This window comes from Haliotis cracherodii, unplaced genomic scaffold, assembly GCF_022045235.1.
Source record: "Haliotis cracherodii isolate W230 unplaced genomic scaffold, xgHalCrac1.p SCAF_1, whole genome shotgun sequence".
Classification (NCBI taxonomy): Eukaryota; Metazoa; Mollusca; class Gastropoda; order Lepetellida; family Haliotidae; genus Haliotis; species Haliotis cracherodii.
The window spans coordinates 50,899,990-50,925,487 of NW_027266264.1; the positions used below are offsets into that span (position 1 = coordinate 50,899,990).

The following is a 25,498-nucleotide window of genomic DNA, read 5'->3' on the forward strand; positions in this document are numbered from 1 at the left end:
TGTGTTGACAGATGTATATCTAGAAGTGTAATTAGCATGTATTATAAATATATTGTTTCGGCTCCAAATGTTTTTACCCGCGCTGGAAATAGGAGTTATGACACAAAGATGTTACATGTGGGAAATACAAAACGTCTATTACCGTATTCGACGTAATAAGCGCCCAGGGTGCTCTCAAAATTAGAAATAAGGGGCTCTTATTAGCATTGATTAGAAAATGATTTTAGTGAGCAAAGAACAGAGTTGAAAGATCATAAATTTCGTGGTTTATGCTCAGTCTGAAATGATACAAAAGAAATGTCTGTGCATATTATACACGACATATATTTTCCAGAATTTAATTGCCCATACTTAAGGTCGCATCTAACACACGAGCGCATATTATACGCGAATAAATAAGTCTTGTGTACATTGATCAATCGGAAGGGGTGCTAATTGGGATTGTTCACTAGTCAATATATTAAAAAATATCGCCATGGGCGCTTATTAGATCAGGGTGCTTATTACGTCGAATACAGTACATCATTGCCATAAATCCTTAATTTGCCTGTCTCCACACTAAAAAATCTTCATATTTGGTACAGAAGTCCTCTCTACTGTCAACAATCCATAATTAGTTGTAGAAGTCAAAGTATGTTGCTGACCAAGTCTCTTGTGCATGCACAAGGCTGGTAACCTCATTTCTTTTCTGTGTGTTAGCAACAACATCAAAATATTTTGTCCAGCACTTATTGGTAGTTATCACACTGTAATTGACTTATCTTCAGTTGTTTACTCGTCACTAGTAGTTCCTGTTGAGAAGTTATAGATTTTTATTCACATAAGTAGTTAGGGGATGTGATGTGGGACCAGGATGTAGTCTCTGTCATGGTCCTCTACCTGCAAGAAGTGCATCCATCTTGTGGTTGATGGGAACCGCAATTTAGTTAGCTTGAAGTGCAGAGATGTGAAGTGCTCTGAGAATGCTGTGTGCTCACACTGCTCCTCTCCCAGGGGCTTTTCATCAAGATGGCGGAATCATGGAAGAAAGCAAAGAGGAATGTGGCGCCGAAGAAGACAGTTGAAGCCCTGACTTCACTGTCCACTAGTTCCTAGTCGTCAATGGAGTCTTTAACATGTCTTGGAGTCTCCATCCTCAAAATAATGCTTCCCCGATGATCATCATCAGCATCTTGGAACAGCTTTTGAAGAGGCAACAGGCAGGCATGCAGTCAATGTTGGAGAATCGACTTAATCAAGCAGCAAACATGTTTCACAGCAGACCGAGAAGCATCCCTGGGCCAAGAGACTACAAGGTGGACAGACTGAAATGGGGTCAAGTGTAAAAGACCAGAGAGACTCAGAAGTTATCTGTCTCCTCGAGGTCTGCACGGGCACCTGAGGATAGCCACAATAGGCCTATAACCATGCTGATACATCAGGGTGAATCTGGGATTCAACACCATGATGATAACAACTCACAATCAAATTGTGCTGCCTCAGACAACTGGCCCAAATGGGACCCCATTTATCACTATGCAAACCTTTCTACTAAACGTACCACTTGTGGCAGTACAGTCTGTTCAGACCACACTCCGGCACAGTGGGGACATTCATAACAACTGTGCCACAGGCTACATCACGTGATCAGACTTTTCTCTTGTTTGTAAACAAACGTGCTTATTCTGAAATCACAGCAGAATTAATGGTCCAATGCAAGGTTTTCAGTGCACTTTACATATTGTTTTGCATAATTATATAGATATGCTACTACAACTACGACAGTGAGGTGCATGACAATATATCTTTATGCATCAAAGAAGCCATATCACTAGCTCCAGCTGGGCTTTGATGACAGCACATGGAGCCGTATAGGCACAGTAAACAACGACAGAAATGGAAATAGTATACCACATTTAAGGATTTTTTCTCATTGAAAGTTAACCATTCTATGACATATGTTTAAAAATGACACTGATGAAACACATGCAATATCTTCAATGGACTTTGTGAGATGTGACTAATTGTCGCTTCGTGCTGGCCTGTGGCATGGAACTCTGGGTAGCAGAGTGAGTTCATATCTCGGTAAAAACTTTTGGAAATGTGATGATAAAGCTTCAATTAAGTATAGTAATCTGGCGAAATCTTGTCCATGTAAATGCCTCTTGGTTTTTCAGTTCATTTTTTGTGTCATTTACTCACATTGGGTATTGCATTTTTTTCTTTGCATAATGAATAAATTTTGCTTCCTTGGATCCACTCTTCTGGGTATTTTAACGCCAATGAATAGACATTGTGTAAACAATTCTGTTTAAATACTGTTTTTAGGTAACTTTAATATTCTTCTGTTCAAGTGCTCCCCTGAATATGTCAGATGTCGAATAGGCTAACAACAGCGATATGTGTCAGTTACAAAATGAGAGAATTAGACTTTTGTGCATTATTCACTGCTGTGGAGTTTATGGATAGTTGATGCCTGCATTTGATCGGTAAGTAAAGATGAGTAAAGATGAAAATGCCACATTAGGTAATTACACACAGCATTAGAATACTATATTATCATTCAAAACTGGCTCCCACAAGAGATATCGCTTGGGTGAGATCAAGCGATATCTATTCTGTAGATATCACTGCAAAGAATATGCATCACAATGCTTTGCAGACCATTGTGACGTCATTGGTTACCATGACGTCACAATCAAATGACATCACATAGAGAATCTCACCCGAGTGTCTTTTGATATCAAATATATCAACACTCGTTGATAACAGTGGAAAAAAATCCTCGGCAAGCCTCAGAGTTTTCCCACTTTTATCAACTCGTGTTGTTATATTTGATATCAAAAGACACTCGGGTGAGATTCTCTATATGTTTTTGAAATTTAGTTGGCTCCTTGTGATTTATTATGCCTATTTATGGGGCTGTGGTCTTATATATATAAAGAAGCTCCCTGTTCCAGCTGTACCCATGAGTGTCCTGGGGGCTGCACCGAGTCCGTGTCCCTGACGGCATCATGCCCACACTGTCAGGGCAGCTACAGTTGGAACATTCACAAAATAGGCTATGGACTGCTCCCTCAGCAGGTGTGGGAGAATCGTGCTATGTTCTTCAGCAACAACTCAACACTGACTCTTCCTGCTGACTTCTTCAACCCTTTTGAAAACTACAGAATCATTGTCTCAGGTTGGCTTTACTATGTAAAGGTTGGATCATATCTAGATAAAACTTGACAAATTTCTGAAAGATGAAAGAACTGCTGGATCGTATCTAAAGAATAGCAGCATTTTTGATATAGACAAAGAAATCATATCAATGTGAAAAAAGATGATTTCATCAAAATGTAATAGAAATAACATCAATGTCACCCCAGAGAAGCATGTGAACCTACTCCAACGAGATCAAAGGTGTACTCAATTAAAATCTTACTTCATTTTTTCATTTTTTTTCATTCTCACGCACAAGTCTCAATGGGCGGACGTCCAAAATTACTCACGACCAAGGCAACCTACATCAACAGTTAAGACAATTGCTTGTTTAGGAAAACATGAAAATATTTATCTGGATAAGTTTTGGAACCTTTTACAAAGAGACAGAAGTCATGTACTTATCATGTGGCCTCTCTTGTAAGGCCCAACATTTTTCTACTTTTGTTTCACAGGCCCACCACCCCTACTGAAAAGCAGCCGGTCTAAGAAATAAATTAAACATAAAAATATGTTTTTTTATTATGTCTCCCTCTAGTAATATCCCTCTTCTACAATAAACAGTGTTATATATTAATTCTATGTCCATATCACTATCAGTGATTCAACCTGCAGTTGTAACTCCACAAAAGTAGAATGACTTTCATATAAATAAATAAATCATTGACATTTATTTTTATTTTCATTTTTACAGTGTGTGGGAAACCTGGAATAAATCTGTTAAACATTAAATTAAACAAGTGTAGTCTTAAGGTATAAATTAGATTTTCATCAAAAATGAAAAAAACTGTACTGCAAAAATTTTATTTTTCCAATATTTAAACTATGATGTTCAAATGATCTGTGTAAAGTAACTGTTGAGGGAAGTGATTCAAATGAAACTTGAAATATAGATGGCGTGTTGCATCAAGTAAAGAAAGAAGGTAACATACGTAGCAGATATCTTTATCTGACGTGAATCGGAATAATGTGAGGTTGGTGTTTGGTAGGCCTTTTGTTTTCATTAGTAGGTTTACGGATTTCCCCGACACACACACACCAAAAAAAATCAATTCGACAGGGGTATATAAAAAAATCTGACACGACATCTTTTTTTAAGTAGGTTTACAAAGGATTTATGGAATTTTCCAAAATAAATTCAGTTTGGTGGTGGGAATTCTGACATGGGATATATGGGGCCCTTTATAACTTGGACAATGGAAGTTATTCTTTTAAACTGATATTAAATTGAAAGATACCACACATTTATTCTCTCTGTACCGCATAGTATTGTACAGCACATCGTTGGATCTGTAACAAACTAAAAGCAATAAAAGTCTAAGGCTTGCAGGTATGAAAGTAATTCATTTATTGTGATGTTATTGGTCAAAGGCACTTTTCCTGTGAAAGAAAATAGTCAAGGATGCTTAGAAGCATGTCATGTCATTAATCATTATTATCAGTGCATCCTGAAGTGCTAACGATACTGCATGGCACTGTAAGTATGAATAATTAGATATATTATATATCTACATATTCCTATGTTAACAGAACAATAGTTATCATTGTTAATAATTCTAAGAATACTACCTCTATACACCAATGGGAAAGGTTGGTTCTGCCTCAAGTACACTTCTTGTATCATTGACAGTAAATCCAGTAGACTTTTATCATACTAAATCTTGCAGTAGAATATTCAATCAATATGTGATGCCTTCTCTTTAAATAATGTTATATTGATGATTGTCTTATGATTGTCTTGGGTCGTTCTAAGACATCTTTAGTTTATTTTGACCCCGATATAGTTGTCACCTCGTCTGTCCATCTGTAGTCATTTTGTTTCCGGAGCACAACTCGAAGACTGCTAAAAAATTGTTTTTAAATAATTTGCAGATATATCAAACAGATCTCCTGAAGTGGTGGCTTTTGCTATTTATGGATTTTTGGCATTTTTATTTTTTTCGATTTCCATGGAAACAATTTGTACTTAGTCTCATTAGGGGGTGCATTTTGTTTCCAGAGCACATCTTGAAAACCATGAAAGACTTTCATCGAAACCTCGTCATGTATTAACCAAGGGCTGCAGTGGTGCCTTTTGCTATTTAGGAATTTTCAAAATTTAATATTTTTCCGTTTAGCTGAAACGGAGGTTGGTGTCGTCTCCAGAGCAGAACTAAAAAATAGTCAACATTTTTCATCGAAACTTCCGTTTGTCTAATAAGGCTGTGATGGCGAGGTCGGCTGCATCTGACTTGTGATGCTGATAGTTACACCATGATAACAGTTTATAGGCCAGTGTTGCATGGCAAGAGTACTGTGCAGCATCAGGCAACAAACCTTTTCTTTTTGTTGAAATTGTGTGAGTGGCGGTGTAGGGCGTGGCTTGCTTACCCTTCCTCAAACACCTGGTATCATTGTCAAACAGCATCTGTTCCTGTTCCTGATTTTCGGTGATCCATCAATATAATTTTCACTATTATTTTGCATTTTAGGCCCAATGGAATCTGTTTCGGCAGAGAAATAATATTCCTTGGTGTTGATGTAATATTTTAACCAATTTGAACTATATTTAGTAATCAATCCTGTTGCAGGTTCAACTTCGTGGTTTACTATGGAAGCAGTTTGCTTCATTTCATCAAATGGTATGAAGTTTTGTATCTTACATGTCTGTAACAGCAACTGTAGCCTGAAGCCAAGGGATAGTAAAATGTCTTAGAAAAAGATCAGCTTATTCTATTCTGTATACAAAGACTAAAATCTGCTGAAAATAATTCAGTATGCAATATGCAAGTTAAAATTTAAGTTAATTTAAATTGCAATCTATAGGCTTTCTTTTATTTATGTTTTAAGCAAACCTTAATATATTTACTTAATATATTTAAATTGGCTTTTTTAAATTTCATTCCAGACAACAAAGTGTACATAACGTCCAACAGCAACACCACCTCAGTCCCTGTAGACAGCTACATAACATTCCTGCTGCTGGTCAATGATTCCTCCTCTTCAGTGTCGGTGGACATTGGTGGACAGGACTCCTGCATCCCCAGCCTTCAGACTCTTACACCAGCAGTCAGAAGTAGCTACCCTCTTTCTACCTTTCTGCTGTCTTCATCCACAGAGGGACTGACATATGCCTTGTTTGGGACACATTTGGGAAGGGCTGGCAACTTCATCATCAATGCATCAACAGCTAGCCCCACACCCAGCCAGTCCCTAACATCACTGGATGTAGTGTATGAGAAGATTGATGTGGGACAGTGTACTAATGACATCTTTGTGAATGGAGCATCCAGAAGTATTCAAGCTGCCCCAGTGTACTTTAGAAGCAGTGATTTGTACTTAATTCTGTACGGAACAGAGTCCTGTGTGTTGACCTTCCAGAACTACCACTGGACAGTGGTGTCTTACAAAGAGGAGGATACCAGCATGTGTTATAGGGAGGAAGATTTTGAATCTGTCACCTTGCCTGCTGGCATTGGGAACAGTGAGATTCTTTACATCCCTGCAGGGGCTTTACCTCAGGGTTATTACAGAGTAGGCGTGAGCTATGAAAATCATGACTCCCATTCCTCTGTGGGCAGCAGAACTCTGTATGTGAGTAGTTTTCTTGTCACAAAATGCATGTTTCTTTGTATATTCTGTATGGAGGACTGTTAAGATAGCCATGATTGTTTTTACATGGCTGCTAGTAATTCTTTCAAATAAGCTAGACCTGATGAACCTGTTAATGTGATTGAACATCAGAAGCAAAGTACCAGACCATAATGTTCAAATGTTGCCAAACTTTTTCTCAACATTGGAAAGTAGCTTGTCATGTGAATGTCATTGAATGCTGATGACTCCCTGCTTATTTGCTTTGTAATGTAACTTGAATGTTGATGGCTTCCTGTCTGTTAGCTTCCTAATGTAAGTTGAATGATGATGGCTTCCTGTCTGTTAGCTTCCTAATGTAAGTTGAATGTTGATGGCATCCTGTCTGTTAGCTTCCTAATGTAAGTTGAATGTTGATGGCATCCTGTTTGCTTTGCAATGTAAGTTGAATGTTCCTGGCTTAATTCCTGTCTGTTAGCTTCCTGATGTGAGTTGAATGTTGATGGCTTCCTGTTTCTTTCATGATATAAGTTGAATGTTGATGGCTTTCTGTTTGATTGCTTCCTAATGTAAGTTGAATATTGATGGCGTAATTGCTTTGAATTTTCTTCATTCCAGGGTTTTCTGCAGTTTGTTAATGAGCCCCTTGTTGTCGTGATGTCCCCCAGCGTCACACATCTGGCCCATGATAGAAATCTCCCCCTTGTCCTTAATGCCAGTGCCAGCTACAACCCCAACGTGGGCCTTCCCACTACAATCAGGTATTGTTCTTTGTACACAACTTTGTCAAACACAGCTATGTGAAGATGCATCACTTTTGGTTGATTACTTATTTCACCTGAATAAGAAAACACAAACTATATGTGAAAGATATAGAGAGGTAACGTAAGTTGAAGCTCCAGCATGTACAGTGTCATTTATCACGTCTTAGAAAGATGGCCTTCCTGTCCTTCTTTTCACTTCTTTCTTTGGACACTCATTAGCAGTGTGTGTGATTGTGTCAATACATAAACAAGGCTACCTCACTGATTTACGAAAGACAAACTACTAATGGCAAGAAGCGTTAAGTAACCCTTATTCAGTGTCTGCATCTTGTGGTGAAATTATTATTCTGATGTTTACTTTCACATCTGATATTTTGAAGAGACATTTTTACTTTTGGTAGAATTCCTTTGAACTCCCTTTACATATTAATCTGAATTTAAATCTGTATGAAATTAATTCTGTATGCTTAAGATATTTCAGTTATGTTTATTTTGTATTTTGTATGGCTGTTGTCAGTTATTCCATAAATTCTGATCGACCGCACTAAATTTAACATTTGAAACCTCACACTGCGCTTTTGATTCCAAATTCCATTTAGTGCTGTTAAATCTACAGGTAACCTAGCTCTACATTGAAAACAGTATGTTTATATACTAATTGGGTATGCCAAAGATATTTCAGTGATGGCTTGATCTGCGACTGTTTTACTTCAGGTATTCCTGGCATTGCCAAATGGACGGTCAGCCATGTGACTGTGTGCCTAAGATGTGGCCTGCTGTCGGAAATGACACTCAAATAATTCCTCTCACAGGTAAGATGTGATAAACATTGTTTATACTTTGGTGACAAGTTTAAATATTTAGTAGTTTTTCAGGATAAATTACCCAATTTTCAAAGTCACATCACTTATAAACTTGTTGTCTTCCAGAAAGGCTCTGAAAATTCTCCTCTTCAGATCTGGAACCTAAGATGGCATGATAAACTACATTGTTTGCAGATTTTCCCAGCCATAAGGAGGTGTAGTTTTGTTCAAGATTTCAATTTAGGAAATATTGAAATTATAACATTATTTGATTAAAAAAGAAAACAGCTTTTCTCAGAGTATATTAACAATCATGCCCAAAAGGTGTGAGGCGTGAAATAAATATTAATACACATTTGTAATACATCCTGTTTGCTTTCTGTTCAGAATCAGTACTGGGGATGAATGGACGATATTTGACTGCAGGTCAGAACTACTCCTTCACTGTGGCCTTAGACTCGGACGATGTGACCGGCAGCAACCACACTGTCCTGGTGGCGGTCAGCGGTGTTGTCAGCATGCAACTGGAGATCAAGTAAGTACAGATGTGCCACTAATGGGTTGTCATTGAATAATGGCATGCACAAACGTACCATGTTTCATGTTAAGCTGAGATTGACTAATACAACAAAATAAGCTTTAGCACTGTAAACATTTAATAGGTCTACTATTTCTGGTGGGTTGTCTGCAGATTTGTTGGAAAATATATTCATTTCCACTTCAGCTGTACATCAGGGTGTGGAGACGATTCTACAGAGCCTGTGACCCTGACAGTAACCTGCACTGACTGTGACGGACTGGGCAGTGTCAGCTACACATGGGACATACACAAAGGCCAAGTCGGGGTGCTGCCTCCTCAGATGTGGGAGGGTCATGCTGTGTTGAACAGCGACAAAACAACACTGACTTTACCTGGACACTTCTTCAACCCATTTGAGCTCTACAACATCAGCGTCACAGGTGAAAACAGTATCTGTTGATGTTGGAACAGGCAACATATTATTCAATGTAGTCTCACAAGAGATGTGTAAAGCTTCATGTCAAACATGTTCATGCTGACTAAGGGACACATGTGACTCCTAAGCTAAGGTGCTGCAATTCCCTGCCTCACTTTGGCATGCCAGAAAGCTAGGATCACGAGTTTGAATCCCAGATTCTCCCTGATCCTGTAACCTTGAGTTCTACAAAAGTGGAATATATGTTAGGCCTGGATCACTTCAGGCTTTCCTCCCTGCTCTCATAACCCCAAAATAAGTGAAATAATATGTAAGGCTGTGTTAAACCAAACTCTCGTTGACTAAATATATGAAACTTTATCAGTGTATTTATCCTGTTTATCAGAGAAACTGTGACACATGTTTGTTAATTATCTATTAATGAAACTTTTATTTCAGCCCTAACCAATGCTTCATCTGAGGGGTCTGCTTTCCACATGATGCCAGTCAGGGGTAGGTGTCGATCAGTGCCATCTTGGCATGTACCCAGTGGGGTACCAGGGCAGGGTAGGTCCCCAGAGCTGACTTGATATGGAGGGGTTACAGTATAACCTTGTTGGTAGGGTATCACCATCCCCTGAGTTAATTGTTGATGCTATCAACCACTTGTTTACCTGACCAAGACTGCCTGGAATAATGCTGAACACATCACAAAACAACATTCACTTTCCCAGACAGGCAGGAATTGAAGATGTATCCCTTAGGATACCTTTAACATTAGCAAACTGGTCCAGACTCGCCAGATAGTGCTAATTTCTATCCCTGTGAAATACAAGGAAGGTCACGCCGGTTCGAAACATGTCCTTGCATTGTGTGTTGGTTGGGTTCCACAACTTCTGTTTTGCTGTTTCATTAGCATTGATGTAATGGTTGTATGATTTGTTTGTTCTTTTCGCAAAGCTCTGTAAGTTTTAGGGGATGTGTGGGCGTATGTCTCAAAACTAAAGAAATAAATGTTTTCCCACATTGATTATGATCTCATAGCATCCATATTGGCATGATATTTTCATTCCAGAGGACAAAGTGTACATAACGTCCAACAGCAACACCACCTCAGTCCCTGTAGACAGCTACATAACATTCCTGCTGCTGGTCAATGATTCCTCCTCTTCAGTGTCGGTGGACATTGGTGGACAGGACTCCTGCATCCCCAGCCTTCAGACTCTTACACCAGCAGTCAGAAGTAGCTACCCTCTTTCTACCTTTCTGCTGTCTTCATCCACAGAGGGACTGACATATGCCTTGTTTGGGACACATTTGGGAAGGGCTGGCAACTTCATCATCAATGCATCAACAGCTAGCCCCACACCCAGCCAGTCCCTAACATCACTGGATGTAGTGTATGAGAAGATTGATGTGGGACAGTGTACTAATGACATCTTTGTGAATGGAGCATCCAGAAGTATTCAAGCTGCCCCAGTGTACTTTAGAAGCAGTGATTTGTACTTAATTCTGTACGGAACAGAGTCCTGTGTGTTGACCTTCCAGAACTACCACTGGACAGTGGTGTCTTACAAAGAGGAGGATACCAGCATGTGTTATAGGGAGGAAGATTTTGAATCTGTCACCTTGCCTGCTGGCATTGGGAACAGTGAGATTCTTTACATCCCTGCAGGGGCTTTACCTCAGGGTTATTACAGAGTAGGCGTGAGCTATGAAAATCATGACTCCCATTCCTCTGTGGGCAGCAGAACTCTGTATGTGAGTAGTTTTCTTGTCACAAAATGCATGTTTCTTTGTATATTCTGTATGGAGGACTGTTAAGATAGCCATGATTGTTTTTACATGGCTGCTAGTAATTCTTTCAAATAAGCTAGACCTGATGAACCTGTTAATGTGATTGAACATCAGAAGCAAAGTACCAGACCATAATGTTCAAATGTTGCCAAACTTTTTCTCAACATTGGAAAGTAGCTTGTCATGTGAATGTCATTGAATGCTGATGACTCCCTGCTTATTTGCTTTGTAATGTAACTTGAATGTTGATGGCTTCCTGTCTGTTAGCTTCCTAATGTAAGTTGAATGATGATGGCTTCCTGTCTGTTAGCTTCCTAATGTAAGTTGAATGTTGATGGCATCCTGTCTGTTAGCTTCCTAATGTAAGTTGAATGTTGATGGCATCCTGTTTGCTTTGCAATGTAAGTTGAATGTTCCTGGCTTAATTCCTGTCTGTTAGCTTCCTGATGTGAGTTGAATGTTGATGGCTTCCTGTTTCTTTCATGATATAAGTTGAATGTTGATGGCTTTCTGTTTGATTGCTTCCTAATGTAAGTTGAATATTGATGGCGTAATTGCTTTGAATTTTCTTCATTCCAGGGTTTTCTGCAGTTTGTTAATGAGCCCCTTGTTGTCGTGATGTCCCCCAGCGTCACACATCTGGCCCATGATAGAAATCTCCCCCTTGTCCTTAATGCCAGTGCCAGCTACAACCCCAACGTGGGCCTTCCCACTACAATCAGGTATTGTTCTTTGTACACAACTTTGTCAAACACAGCTATGTGAAGATGCATCACTTTTGGTTGATTACTTATTTCACCTGAATAAGAAAACACAAACTATATGTGAAAGATATAGAGAGGTAACGTAAGTTGAAGCTCCAGCATGTACAGTGTCATTTATCACGTCTTAGAAAGATGGCCTTCCTGTCCTTCTTTTCACTTCTTTCTTTGGACACTCATTAGCAGTGTGTGTGATTGTGTCAATACATAAACAAGGCTACCTCACTGATTTACGAAAGACAAACTACTAATGGCAAGAAGCGTTAAGTAACCCTTATTCAGTGTCTGCATCTTGTGGTGAAATTATTATTCTGATGTTTACTTTCACATCTGATATTTTGAAGAGACATTTTTACTTTTGGTAGAATTCCTTTGAACTCCCTTTACATATTAATCTGAATTTAAATCTGTATGAAATTAATTCTGTATGCTTAAGATATTTCAGTTATGTTTATTTTGTATTTTGTATGGCTGTTGTCAGTTATTCCATAAATTCTGATCGACCGCACTAAATTTAACATTTGAAACCTCACACTGCGCTTTTGATTCCAAATTCCATTTAGTGCTGTTAAATCTACAGGTAACCTAGCTCTACATTGAAAACAGTATGTTTATATACTAATTGGGTATGCCAAAGATATTTCAGTGATGGCTTGATCTGCGACTGTTTTACTTCAGGTATTCCTGGCATTGCCAAATGGACGGTCAGCCATGTGACTGTGTGCCTAAGATGTGGCCTGCTGTCGGAAATGACACTCAAATAATTCCTCTCACAGGTAAGATGTGATAAACATTGTTTATACTTTGGTGACAAGTTTAAATATTTAGTAGTATTTTTTTCAGGATAAATTACCCAATTTTCAAAGTCACATCACTTATAAACTTGTTGTCTTCCAGAAAGGCTCTGAAAATTCTCCTCTTCAGATCTGGAACCTAAGATGGCATGATAAACTACATTGTTTGCAGATTTTCCCAGCCATAAGGAGGTGTAGTTTTGTTCAAGATTTCAATTTAGGAAATATTGAAATTATAACATTATTTGATTAAAAAAGAAAACAGCTTTTCTCAGAGTATATTAACAATCATGCCCAAAAGGTGTGAGGCGTGAAATAAATATTAATACACATTTGTAATACATCCTGTTTGCTTTCTGTTCAGAATCAGTACTGGGGATGAATGGACGATATTTGACTGCAGGTCAGAACTACTCCTTCACTGTGGCCTTAGACTCGGACGATGTGACCGGCAGCAACCACACTGTCCTGGTGGCGGTCAGCGGTGTTGTCAGCATGCAACTGGAGATCAAGTAAGTACAGATGTGCCACTAATGGGTTGTCATTGAATAATGGCATGCACAAACGTACCATGTTTCATGTTAAGCTGAGATTGACTAATACAACAAAATAAGCTTTAGCACTGTAAACATTTAATAGGTCTACTATTTCTGGTGGGTTGTCTGCAGATTTGTTGGAAAATATATTCATTTCCACTTCAGCTGTACATCAGGGTGTGGAGACGATTCTACAGAGCCTGTGACCCTGACAGTAACCTGCACTGACTGTGACGGACTGGGCAGTGTCAGCTACACATGGGACATACACAAAGGCCAAGTCGGGGTGCTGCCTCCTCAGATGTGGGAGGGTCATGCTGTGTTGAACAGCGACAAAACAACACTGACTTTACCTGGACACTTCTTCAACCCATTTGAGCTCTACAACATCAGCGTCACAGGTGAAAACAGTATCTGTTGATGTTGGAACAGGCAACATATTATTCAATGTAGTCTCACAAGAGATGTGTAAAGCTTCATGTCAAACATGTTCATGCTGACTAAGGGACACATGTGACTCCTAAGCTAAGGTGCTGCAATTCCCTGCCTCACTTTGGCATGCCAGAAAGCTAGGATCACGAGTTTGAATCCCAGATTCTCCCTGATCCTGTAACCTTGAGTTCTACAAAAGTGGAATATATGTTAGGCCTGGATCACTTCAGGCTTTCCTCCCTGCTCTCATAACCCCAAAATAAGTGAAATAATATGTAAGGCTGTGTTAAACCAAACTCTCGTTGACTAAATATATGAAACTTTATCAGTGTATTTATCCTGTTTATCAGAGAAACTGTGACACATGTTTGTTAATTATCTATTAATGAAACTTTTATTTCAGCCCTAACCAATGCTTCATCTGAGGGGTCTGCTTTCCACATGATGCCAGTCAGGGGTAGGTGTCGATCAGTGCCATCTTGGCATGTACCCAGTGGGGTACCAGGGCAGGGTAGGTCCCCAGAGCTGACTTGATATGGAGGGGTTACAGTATAACCTTGTTGGTAGGGTATCACCATCCCCTGAGTTAATTGTTGATGCTATCAACCACTTGTTTACCTGACCAAGACTGCCTGGAATAATGCTGAACACATCACAAAACAACATTCACTTTCCCAGACAGGCAGGAATTGAAGATGTATCCCTTAGGATACCTTTAACATTAGCAAACTGGTCCAGACTCGCCAGATAGTGCTAATTTCTATCCCTGTGAAATACAAGGAAGGTCACGCCGGTTCGAAACATGTCCTTGCATTGTGTGTTGGTTGGGTTCCACAACTTCTGTTTTGCTGTTTCATTAGCATTGATGTAATGGTTGTATGATTTGTTTGTTCTTTTCGCAAAGCTCTGTAAGTTTTAGGGGATGTGTGGGCGTATGTCTCAAAACTAAAGAAATAAATGTTTTCCCACATTGATTATGATCTCATAGCATCCATATTGGCATGATATTTTCATTCCAGAGGACAAAGTGTACATAACGTCCAACAGCAACACCACCTCAGTCCCTGTAGACAGCTACATAACATTCCTGCTGCTGGTCAATGATTCCTCCTCTTCAGTGTCGGTGGACATTGGTGGACAGGACTCCTGCATCCCCAGCCTTCAGACTCTTACACCAGCAGTCAGAAGTAGCTACCCTCTTTCTACCTTTCTGCTGTCTTCATCCACAGAGGGACTGACATATGCCTTGTTTGGGACACATTTGGGAAGGGCTGGCAACTTCATCATCAATGCATCAACAGCTAGCCCCACACCCAGCCAGTCCCTAACATCACTGGATGTAGTGTATGAGAAGATTGATGTGGGACAGTGTACTAATGACATCTTTGTGAATGGAGCATCCAGAAGTATTCAAGCTGCCCCAGTGTACTTTAGAAGCAGTGATTTGTACTTAATTCTGTACGGAACAGAGTCCTGTGTGTTGACCTTCCAGAACTACCACTGGACAGTGGTGTCTTACAAAGAGGAGGATACCAGCATGTGTTATAGGGAGGAAGATTTTGAATCTGTCACCTTGCCTGCTGGCATTGGGAACAGTGAGATTCTTTACATCCCTGCAGGGGCTTTACCTCAGGGTTATTACAGAGTAGGCGTGAGCTATGAAAATCATGACTCCCATTCCTCTGTGGGCAGCAGAACTCTGTATGTGAGTAGTTTTCTTGTCACAAAATGCATGTTTCTTTGTATATTCTGTATGGAGGACTGTTAAGATAGCCATGATTGTTTTTACATGGCTGCTAGTAATTCTTTCAAATAAGCTAGACCTGATGAACCTGTTAATGTGATTGAACATCAGAAGCAAAGTACCAGACCATAATGTTCAAATGTTGCCAAACTTTTTCTCAACATTGGAAAGTAGCTTGTCATGTGAATGTCATTGAATGCTGATGACTCCCTGCTTATTTGCTTTGTAATGTAACTTGAATGTTGATGGCTTCCTGTCTGTTAGCTTCCTAATGTAAGTTGAATGATGATGGCTTCCTGTCTGTTAGCTTCCTAATGTAAGTTGAATGTTGATGGCATCCTGTCTGTTAGCTTCCTAATGTAAGTTGAATGTTGATGGCATCCTGTTTGCTTTGCAATGTAAGTTGAATGTTCCTGGCTTAATTCCTGTCTGTTAGCTTCCTGATGTGAGTTGAATGTTGATGGCTTCCTGTTTCTTTCATGATATAAGTTGAATGTTGATGGCTTTCTGTTTGATTGCTTCCTAATGTAAGTTGAATATTGATGGCGTAATTGCTTTGAATTTTCTTCATTCCAGGGTTTTCTGCAGTTTGTTAATGAGCCCCTTGTTGTCGTGATGTCCCCCAGCGTCACACATCTGGCCCATGATAGAAATCTCCCCCTTGTCCTTAATGCCAGTGCCAGCTACAACCCCAACGTGGGCCTTCCCACTACAATCAGGTATTGTTCTTTGTACACAACTTTGTCAAACACAGCTATGTGAAGATGCATCACTTTTGGTTGATTACTTATTTCACCTGAATAAGAAAACACAAACTATATGTGAAAGATATAGAGAGGTAACGTAAGTTGAAGCTCCAGCATGTACAGTGTCATTTATCACGTCTTAGAAAGATGGCCTTCCTGTCCTTCTTTTCACTTCTTTCTTTGGACACTCATTAGCAGTGTGTGTGATTGTGTCAATACATAAACAAGGCTACCTCACTGATTTACGAAAGACAAACTACTAATGGCAAGAAGCGTTAAGTAACCCTTATTCAGTGTCTGCATCTTGTGGTGAAATTATTATTCTGATGTTTACTTTCACATCTGATATTTTGAAGAGACATTTTTACTTTTGGTAGAATTCCTTTGAACTCCCTTTACATATTAATCTGAATTTAAATCTGTATGAAATTAATTCTGTATGCTTAAGATATTTCAGTTATGTTTATTTTGTATTTTGTATGGCTGTTGTCAGTTATTCCATAAATTCTGATCGACCGCACTAAATTTAACATTTGAAACCTCACACTGCGCTTTTGATTCCAAATTCCATTTAGTGCTGTTAAATCTACAGGTAACCTAGCTCTACATTGAAAACAGTATGTTTATATACTAATTGGGTATGCCAAAGATATTTCAGTGATGGCTTGATCTGCGACTGTTTTACTTCAGGTATTCCTGGCATTGCCAAATGGACGGTCAGCCATGTGACTGTGTGCCTAAGATGTGGCCTGCTGTCGGAAATGACACTCAAATAATTCCTCTCACAGGTAAGATGTGATAAACATTGTTTATACTTTGGTGACAAGTTTAAATATTTAGTAGTATTTTTTTCAGGATAAATTACCCAATTTTCAAAGTCACATCACTTATAAACTTGTTGTCTTCCAGAAAGGCTCTGAAAATTCTCCTCTTCAGATCTGGAACCTAAGATGGCATGATAAACTACATTGTTTGCAGATTTTCCCAGCCATAAGGAGGTGTAGTTTTGTTCAAGATTTCAATTTAGGAAATATTGAAATTATAACATTATTTGATTAAAAAAGAAAACAGCTTTTCTCAGAGTATATTAACAATCATGCCCAAAAGGTGTGAGGCGTGAAATAAATATTAATACACATTTGTAATACATCCTGTTTGCTTTCTGTTCAGAATCAGTACTGGGGATGAATGGACGATATTTGACTGCAGGTCAGAACTACTCCTTCACTGTGGCCTTAGACTCGGACGATGTGACCGGCAGCAACCACACTGTCCTGGTGGCGGTCAGCGGTGTTGTCAGCATGCAACTGGAGATCAAGTAAGTACAGATGTGCCACTAATGGGTTGTCATTGAATAATGGCATGCACAAACGTACCATGTTTCATGTTAAGCTGAGATTGACTAATACAACAAAATAAGCTTTAGCACTGTAAACATTTAATAGGTCTACTATTTCTGGTGGGTTGTCTGCAGATTTGTTGGAAAATATATTCATTTCCACTTCAGCTGTACATCAGGGTGTGGAGACGATTCTACAGAGCCTGTGACCCTGACAGTAACCTGCACTGACTGTGACGGACTGGGCAGTGTCAGCTACACATGGGACATACACAAAGGCCAAGTCGGGGTGCTGCCTCCTCAGATGTGGGAGGGTCATGCTGTGTTGAACAGCGACAAAACAACACTGACTTTACCTGGACACTTCTTCAACCCATTTGAGCTCTACAACATCAGCGTCACAGGTGAAAACAGTATCTGTTGATGTTGGAACAGGCAACATATTATTCAATGTAGTCTCACAAGAGATGTGTAAAGCTTCATGTCAAACATGTTCATGCTGACTAAGGGACACATGTGACTCCTAAGCTAAGGTGCTGCAATTCCCTGCCTCACTTTGGCATGCCAGAAAGCTAGGATCACGAGTTTGAATCCCAGATTCTCCCTGATCCTGTAACCTTGAGTTCTACAAAAGTGGAATATATGTTAGGCCTGGATCACTTCAGGCTTTCCTCCCTGCTCTCATAACCCCAAAATAAGTGAAATACTATGTAAGGCTGTGTTAAACCAAACTCTCGTTGACTAAATATATGAAACTTTATCAGTGTATTTATCCTGTTTATCAGAGAAACTGTGACACATGTTTGTTAATTATCTATTAATGAAACTTTTATTTCAGCCCTAACCAATGCTTCATCTGAGGGGTCTGCTTTCCACATGATGCCAGTCAGGGGTAGGTGTCGATCAGTGCCATCTTGGCATGTACCCAGTGGGGTACCAGGGCAGGGTAGGTCCCCAGAGCTGACTTGATATGGAGGGGTTACAGTATAACCTTGTTGGTAGGGTATCACCATCCCCTGAGTTAATTGTTGATGCTATCAACCACTTGTTTACCTGACCAAGACTGCCTGGAATAATGCTGAACACATCACAAAACAACATTCACTTTCCCAGACAGGCAGGAATTGAAGATGTATCCCTTAGGATACCTTTAACATTAGCAAACTGGTCCAGACTCGCCAGCCAGATAGTGCTAATTTCTATCCCTGTGAAATACAAGGAAGGTCACGCCGGTTCGAAACATGTCCTTGCATTGTGTGTTGGTTGGGTTCCACAACTTCTGTTTTGCTGTTTCATTAGCATTGATGTAATGGTTGTATGATTTGTTTGTTCTTTTCGCAAAGCTCTGTAAGTTTTAGGGGATGTGTGGGCGTATGTCTCAAAACTAAAGAAATAAATGTTTTCCCACATTGATTATGATCTCATAGCATCCATATTGGCATGATATTTTCATTCCAGAGGACAAAGTGTACATAACGTCCAACAGCAACACCACCTCAGTCCCTGTAGACAGCTACATAACATTCCTGCTGCTGGTCAATGATTCCTCCTCTTCAGTGTCGGTGGACATTGGTGGACAGGACTCCTGCATCCCCAGCCTTCAGACTCTTACACCAGCAGTCAGAAGTAGCTACCCTCTTTCTACCTTTCTGCTGTCTTCATCCACAGAGGGACTGACATATGCCTTGTTTGGGACACATTTGGGAAGGGCTGGCAACTTCATCATCAATGCATCAACAGCTAGCCCCACACCCAGCCAGTCCCTAACATCACTGGATGTAGTGTATGAGAAGATTGATGTGGGACAGTGTACTAATGACATCTTTGTGAATGGAGCATCCAGAAGTATTCAAGCTGCCCCAGTGTACTTTAGAAGCAGTGATTTGTACTTAATTCTGTACGGAACAGAGTCCTGTGTGTTGACCTTCCAGAACTACCACTGGACAGTGGTGTCTTACAAAGAGGAGGATACCAGCATGTGTTATAGGGAGGAAGATTTTGAATCTGTCACCTTGCCTGCTGGCATTGGGAACAGTGAGATTCTTTACATCCCTGCAGGGGCTTTACCTCAGGGTTATTACAGAGTAGGCGTGAGCTATGAAAATCATGACTCCCATTCCTCTGTGGGCAGCAGAACTCTGTATGTGAGTAGTTTTCTTGTCACAAAATGCATGTTTCTTTGTATATTCTGTATGGAGGACTGTTAAGATAGCCATGATTGTTTTTACATGGCTGCTAGTAATTCTTTCAAATAAGCTAGACCTGATGAACCTGTTAATGTGATTGAACATCAGAAGCAAAGTACCAGACCATAATGTTCAAATGTTGCCAAACTTTTTCTCAACATTGGAAAGTAGCTTGTCATGTGAATGTCATTGAATGCTGATGACTCCCTGCTTATTTGCTTTGTAATGTAACTTGAATGTTGATGGCTTCCTGTCTGTTAGCTTCCTAATGTAAGTTGAATGATGATGGCTTCCTGTCTGTTAGCTTCCTAATGTAAGTTGAATGTTGATGGCATCCTGTCTGTTAGCTTCCTAATGTAAGTTGAATGTTGATGGCATCCTGTTTGCTTTGCAATGTAAGTTGAATGTTCCTGGCTTAATTCCTGTCTGTTAGCTTCCTGATGTGAGTTGAATGTTGATGGCTTCCTGTTTCTTTCATGATATAAGTTGAATGTTGATGGCTTTCTGTTTGATTGCTTCCTAATGTAAGTTGAATATTGATGGCGTAATTGCTTTGAATTTTCTTCATTCCAGGGTTTTCTGCAGTTTGTTAATGAGCCCCTTGTTGTCGTGATGTCCCCCAGCGTCACACATCTGGCCCATGATAGAAATCTCCCCCTTGTCCTTAATGCCAGTGCCAGCTACAACCCCAACGTGGGCCTTCCCACTACAATCAGGTATTGTTCTTTGTACACAACTTTGTCAAACACAGCTATGTGAAGATGCATCACTTTTGGTTGATTACTTATTTCACCTGAATAAGAAAACACAAACTATATGTGAAAGATATAGAGAGGTAACGTAAGTTGAAGCTCCAGCATGTACAGTGTCATTTATCACGTCTTAGAAAGATGGCCTTCCTGTCCTTCTTTTCACTTCTTTCTTTGGACACTCATTAGCAGTGTGTGTGATTGTGTCAATACATAAACAAGGCTACCTCACTGATTTACGAAAGACAAACTACTAATGGCAAGAAGCGTTAAGTAACCCTTATTCAGTGTCTGCATCTTGTGGTGAAATTATTATTCTGATGTTTACTTTCACATCTGATATTTTGAAGAGACATTTTTACTTTTGGTAGAATTCCTTTGAACTCCCTTTACATATTAATCTGAATTTAAATCTGTATGAAATTAATTCTGTATGCTTAAGATATTTCAGTTATGTTTATTTTGTATTTTGTATGGCTGTTGTCAGTTATTCCATAAATTCTGATCGACCGCACTAAATTTAACATTTGAAACCTCACACTGCGCTTTTGATTCCAAATTCCATTTAGTGCTGTTAAATCTACAGGTAACCTAGCTCTACATTGAAAACAGTATGTTTATATACTAATTGGGTATGCCAAAGATATTTCAGTGATGGCTTGATCTGCGACTGTTTTACTTCAGGTATTCCTGGCATTGCCAAATGGACGGTCAGCCATGTGACTGTGTGCCTAAGATGTGGCCTGCTGTCGGAAATGACACTCAAATAATTCCTCTCACAGGTAAGATGTGATAAACATTGTTTATACTTTGGTGACAAGTTTAAATATTTAGTAGTATTTTTTTCAGGATAAATTACCCAATTTTCAAAGTCACATCACTTATAAACTTGTTGTCTTCCAGAAAGGCTCTGAAAATTCTCCTCTTCAGATCTGGAACCTAAGATGGCATGATAAACTACATTGTTTGCAGATTTTCCCAGCCATAAGGAGGTGTAGTTTTGTTCAAGATTTCAATTTAGGAAATATTGAAATTATAACATTATTTGATTAAAAAAGAAAACAGCTTTTCTCAGAGTATATTAACAATCATGCCCAAAAGGTGTGAGGCGTGAAATAAATATTAATACACATTTGTAATACATCCTGTTTGCTTTCTGTTCAGAATCAGTACTGGGGATGAATGGACGATATTTGACTGCAGGTCAGAACTACTCCTTCACTGTGGCCTTAGACTCGGACGATGTGACCGGCAGCAACCACACTGTCCTGGTGGCGGTCAGCGGTGTTGTCAGCATGCAACTGGAGATCAAGTAAGTACAGATGTGCCACTAATGGGTTGTCATTGAATAATGGCATGCACAAACGTACCATGTTTCATGTTAAGCTGAGATTGACTAATACAACAAAATAAGCTTTAGCACTGTAAACATTTAATAGGTCTACTATTTCTGGTGGGTTGTCTGCAGATTTGTTGGAAAATATATTCATTTCCACTTCAGCTGTACATCAGGGTGTGGGGACGATTCTACAGAGCCTGTGACCCTGACAGTAACCTGCACTGACTGTGACGGACTGGGCAGTGTCAGCTACACATGGGACATACACAAAGGCCAAGTCGGGGTGCTGCCTCCTCAGATGTGGGAGGGTCATGCTGTGTTGAACAGCGACAAAACAACACTGACTTTACCTGGACACTTCTTCAACCCATTTGAGCTCTACAACATCAGCGTCACAGGTGAAAACAGTATCTGTTGATGTTGGAACAGGCAACATATTATTCAATGTAGTCTCACAAGAGATGTGTAAAGCTTCATGTCAAACATGTTCATGCTGACTAAGGGACACATGTGACTCCTAAGCTAAGGTGCTGCAATTCCCTGCCTCACTTTGGCATGCCAGAAAGCTAGGATCACGAGTTTGAATCCCAGATTCTCCCTGATCCTGTAACCTTGAGTTCTACAAAAGTGGAATATATGTTAGGCCTGGATCACTTCAGGCTTTCCTCCCTGCTCTCATAACCCCAAAATAAGTGAAATACTATGTAAGGCTGTGTTAAACCAAACTCTCGTTGACTAAATATATGAAACTTTATCAGTGTATTTATCCTGTTTATCAGAGAAACTGTGACACATGTTTGTTAATTATCTATTAATGAAACTTTTATTTCAGCCCTAACCAATGCTTCATCTGAGGGGTCTGCTTTCCACATGATGCCAGTCAGGGGTAGGTGTCGATCAGTGCCATCTTGGCATGTACCCAGTGGGGTACCAGGGCAGGGTAGGTCCCCAGAGCTGACTTGATATGGAGTGGTTACAGTATAACCTTGTTGGTAGGGTATCACCATCCCCTGAGTTAATTGTTGATGCTATCAACCACTTGTTTACCTGACCAAGACTGCCTGGAATAATGCTGAACACATCACAAAACAACATTCACTTTCCCAGACAGGCAGGAATTGAAGATGTATCCCTTAGGATACCTTTAACATTAGCAAACTGGTCCAGACTCGCCAGCCAGATAGTGCTAATTTCTATCCCTGTGAAATACAAGGAAGGTCACGCCGGTTCGAAACATGTCCTTGCATTGTGTGTTGGTTGGGTTCCACAACTTCTGTTTTGCTGTTTCATTAGCATTGATGTAATGGTTGTATGATTTGTTTGTTCTTTTCGCAAAGCTCTGTAAGTTTTAGGGGATGTGTGGGCGTATGTCTCAAAACTAAAGAAATAAATGTTTTCCCACATTGATTATGATCTCATAGCATCCATATTGGCATGATATTTTCATTCCAGAGGACAAAGTGTACATAACGTCCAACAGCAACACCACCTCAGTCCCTGTAGACAGCTACATAACATTCCTGCTGCTGGTCAATGATTCCTCCTCTTCAGTGTCGGTGGACATTGGTGGACAGGACTCCTGCATCCCCAGCCTTCAGACTCTTACACCAGCAGTCAGAAGTAGCTACCCTCTTTCTACCTTTCTGCTGTCTTCATCCACAGAGGGACTGACATATGCCTTGTTTGGGACACATTTGGGAAGGGCTGGCAACTTCATCATCAATGCATCAACAGCTAGCCCCACACCCAGCCAGTCCCTAACATCACTGGATGTAGTGTATGAGAAGATTGATGTGGGACAGTGTACTAATGACATCTTTGTGAATGGAGCATCCAGAAGTATTCAAGCTGCCCCAGTGTACTTTAGAAGCAGTGATTTGTACTTAATTCTGTACGGAACAGAGTCCTGTGTGTTGACCTTCCAGAACTACCACTGGACAGTGGTGTCTTACAAAGAGGAGGATACCAGCATGTGTTATAGGGAGGAAGATTTTGAATCTGTCACCTTGCCTGCTGGCATTGGGAACAGTGAGATTCTTTACATCCCTGCAGGGGCTTTACCTCAGGGTTATTACAGAGTAGGCGTGAGCTATGAAAATCATGACTCCCATTCCTCTGTGGGCAGCAGAACTCTGTATGTGAGTAGTTTTCTTGTCACAAAATGCATGTTTCTTTGTATATTCTGTATGGAGGACTGTTAAGATAGCCATGATTGTTTTTACATGGCTGCTAGTAATTCTTTCAAATAAGCTAGACCTGATGAACCTGTTAATGTGATTGAACATCAGAAGCAAAGTACCAGACCATAATGTTCAAATGTTGCCAAACTTTTTCTCAACATTGGAAAGTAGCTTGTCATGTGAATGTCATTGAATGCTGATGACTCCCTGCTTATTTGCTTTGTAATGTAACTTGAATGTTGATGGCTTCCTGTCTGTTAGCTTCCTAATGTAAGTTGAATGATGATGGCTTCCTGTCTGTTAGCTTCCTAATGTAAGTTGAATGTTGATGGCATCCTCTCTGTTAGCTTCCTAATGTAAGTTGAATGTTGATGGCATCCTGTTTGCTTTGCAATGTAAGTTGAATGTTCCTGGCTTAATTCCTGTCTGTTAGCTTCCTGATGTGAGTTGAATGTTGATGGCTTCCTGTTTCTTTCATGATATAAGTTGAATGTTGATGGGTTTCTGTTTGATTGCTTCCTAATGTAAGTTGAATATTGATGGCGTAATTGCTTTGAATTTTCTTCATTCCAGGGTTTTCTGCAGTTTGTTAATGAGCCCCTTGTTGTCGTGATGTCCCCCAGCGTCACACATCTGGCCCATGATAGAAATCTCCCCCTTGTCCTTAATGCCAGTGCCAGCTACAACCCCAACGTGGGCCTTCCCACTACAATCAGGTATTGTTCTTTGTACACAACTTTGTCAAACACAGCTATGTGAAGATGCATCACTTTTGGTTGATTACTTATTTCACCTGAATAAGAAAACACAAACTATATGTGAAAGATATAGAGAGGTAACGTAAGTTGAAGCTCCAGCATGTACAGTGTCATTTATCACGTCTTAGAAAGATGGCCTTCCTGTCCTTCTTTTCACTTCTTTCTTTGGACACTCATTAGCAGTGTGTGTGATTGTGTCAATACATAAACAAGGCTACCTCACTGATTTACGAAAGACAAACTACTAATGGCAAGAAGCGTTAAGTAACCCTTATTCAGTGTCTGCATCTTGTGGTGAAATTATTATTCTGATGTTTACTTTCACATCTGATATTTTGAAGAGACATTTTTACTTTTGGTAGAATTCCTTTGAACTCCCTTTACATATTAATCTGAATTTAAATCTGTATGAAATTAATTCTGTATGCTTAAGATATTTCAGTTATGTTTATTTTGTATTTTGTATGGCTGTTGTCAGTTATTCCATAAATTCTGATCGACCGCACTAAATTTAACATTTGAAACCTCACACTGCGCTTTTGATTCCAAATTCCATTTAGTGCTGTTAAATCTACAGGTAACCTAGCTCTACATTGAAAACAGTATGTTTATATACTAATTGGGTATGCCAAAGATATTTCAGTGATGGCTTGATCTGCGACTGTTTTACTTCAGGTATTCCTGGCATTGCCAAATGGACGGTCAGCCATGTGACTGTGTGCCTAAGATGTGGCCTGCTGTCGGAAATGACACTCAAATAATTCCTCTCACAGGTAAGATGTGATAAACATTGTTTATTACTTGCCCGTGAAGAGATCACCCGTTTAATAAACATACAGCGGTATTACACATTGTGTAATACCAAAACGCGTGCTTATGTAC

General features: G+C 39.8%; 1 protein-coding gene across 1 annotated transcript in view; it reads left to right on the top strand.

The window, feature by feature from the left end:
• LOC139479059 (uncharacterized) overlaps positions 1-25,498 on the top strand; it is a 103,889-nt gene that overhangs the window by 21,863 nt on the left and 56,528 nt on the right. Inside the window, exons 10-38 of the mRNA XM_071261813.1 lie at positions 2,940-3,163; positions 5,754-5,804; positions 6,071-6,756; positions 7,372-7,514; positions 8,232-8,329; positions 8,708-8,855; positions 9,045-9,280; positions 9,715-9,768; positions 10,331-11,016; positions 11,632-11,774; positions 12,492-12,589; positions 12,972-13,119; positions 13,309-13,544; positions 13,979-14,032; positions 14,595-15,280; positions 15,896-16,038; positions 16,756-16,853; positions 17,236-17,383; positions 17,573-17,808; positions 18,243-18,296; positions 18,863-19,548; positions 20,164-20,306; positions 21,024-21,121; positions 21,504-21,651; positions 21,841-22,076; positions 22,511-22,564; positions 23,131-23,816; positions 24,432-24,574; positions 25,292-25,389. Of these exons, the coding sequence (XP_071117914.1) occupies positions 2,940-3,163; positions 5,754-5,804; positions 6,071-6,756; positions 7,372-7,514; positions 8,232-8,329; positions 8,708-8,855; positions 9,045-9,280; positions 9,715-9,768; positions 10,331-11,016; positions 11,632-11,774; positions 12,492-12,589; positions 12,972-13,119; positions 13,309-13,544; positions 13,979-14,032; positions 14,595-15,280; positions 15,896-16,038; positions 16,756-16,853; positions 17,236-17,383; positions 17,573-17,808; positions 18,243-18,296; positions 18,863-19,548; positions 20,164-20,306; positions 21,024-21,121; positions 21,504-21,651; positions 21,841-22,076; positions 22,511-22,564; positions 23,131-23,816; positions 24,432-24,574; positions 25,292-25,389 (6,662 nt within the window). The remainder of the gene's footprint in view (positions 1-2,939; positions 3,164-5,753; positions 5,805-6,070; positions 6,757-7,371; positions 7,515-8,231; positions 8,330-8,707; positions 8,856-9,044; positions 9,281-9,714; positions 9,769-10,330; positions 11,017-11,631; positions 11,775-12,491; positions 12,590-12,971; positions 13,120-13,308; positions 13,545-13,978; positions 14,033-14,594; positions 15,281-15,895; positions 16,039-16,755; positions 16,854-17,235; positions 17,384-17,572; positions 17,809-18,242; positions 18,297-18,862; positions 19,549-20,163; positions 20,307-21,023; positions 21,122-21,503; positions 21,652-21,840; positions 22,077-22,510; positions 22,565-23,130; positions 23,817-24,431; positions 24,575-25,291; positions 25,390-25,498) is intronic.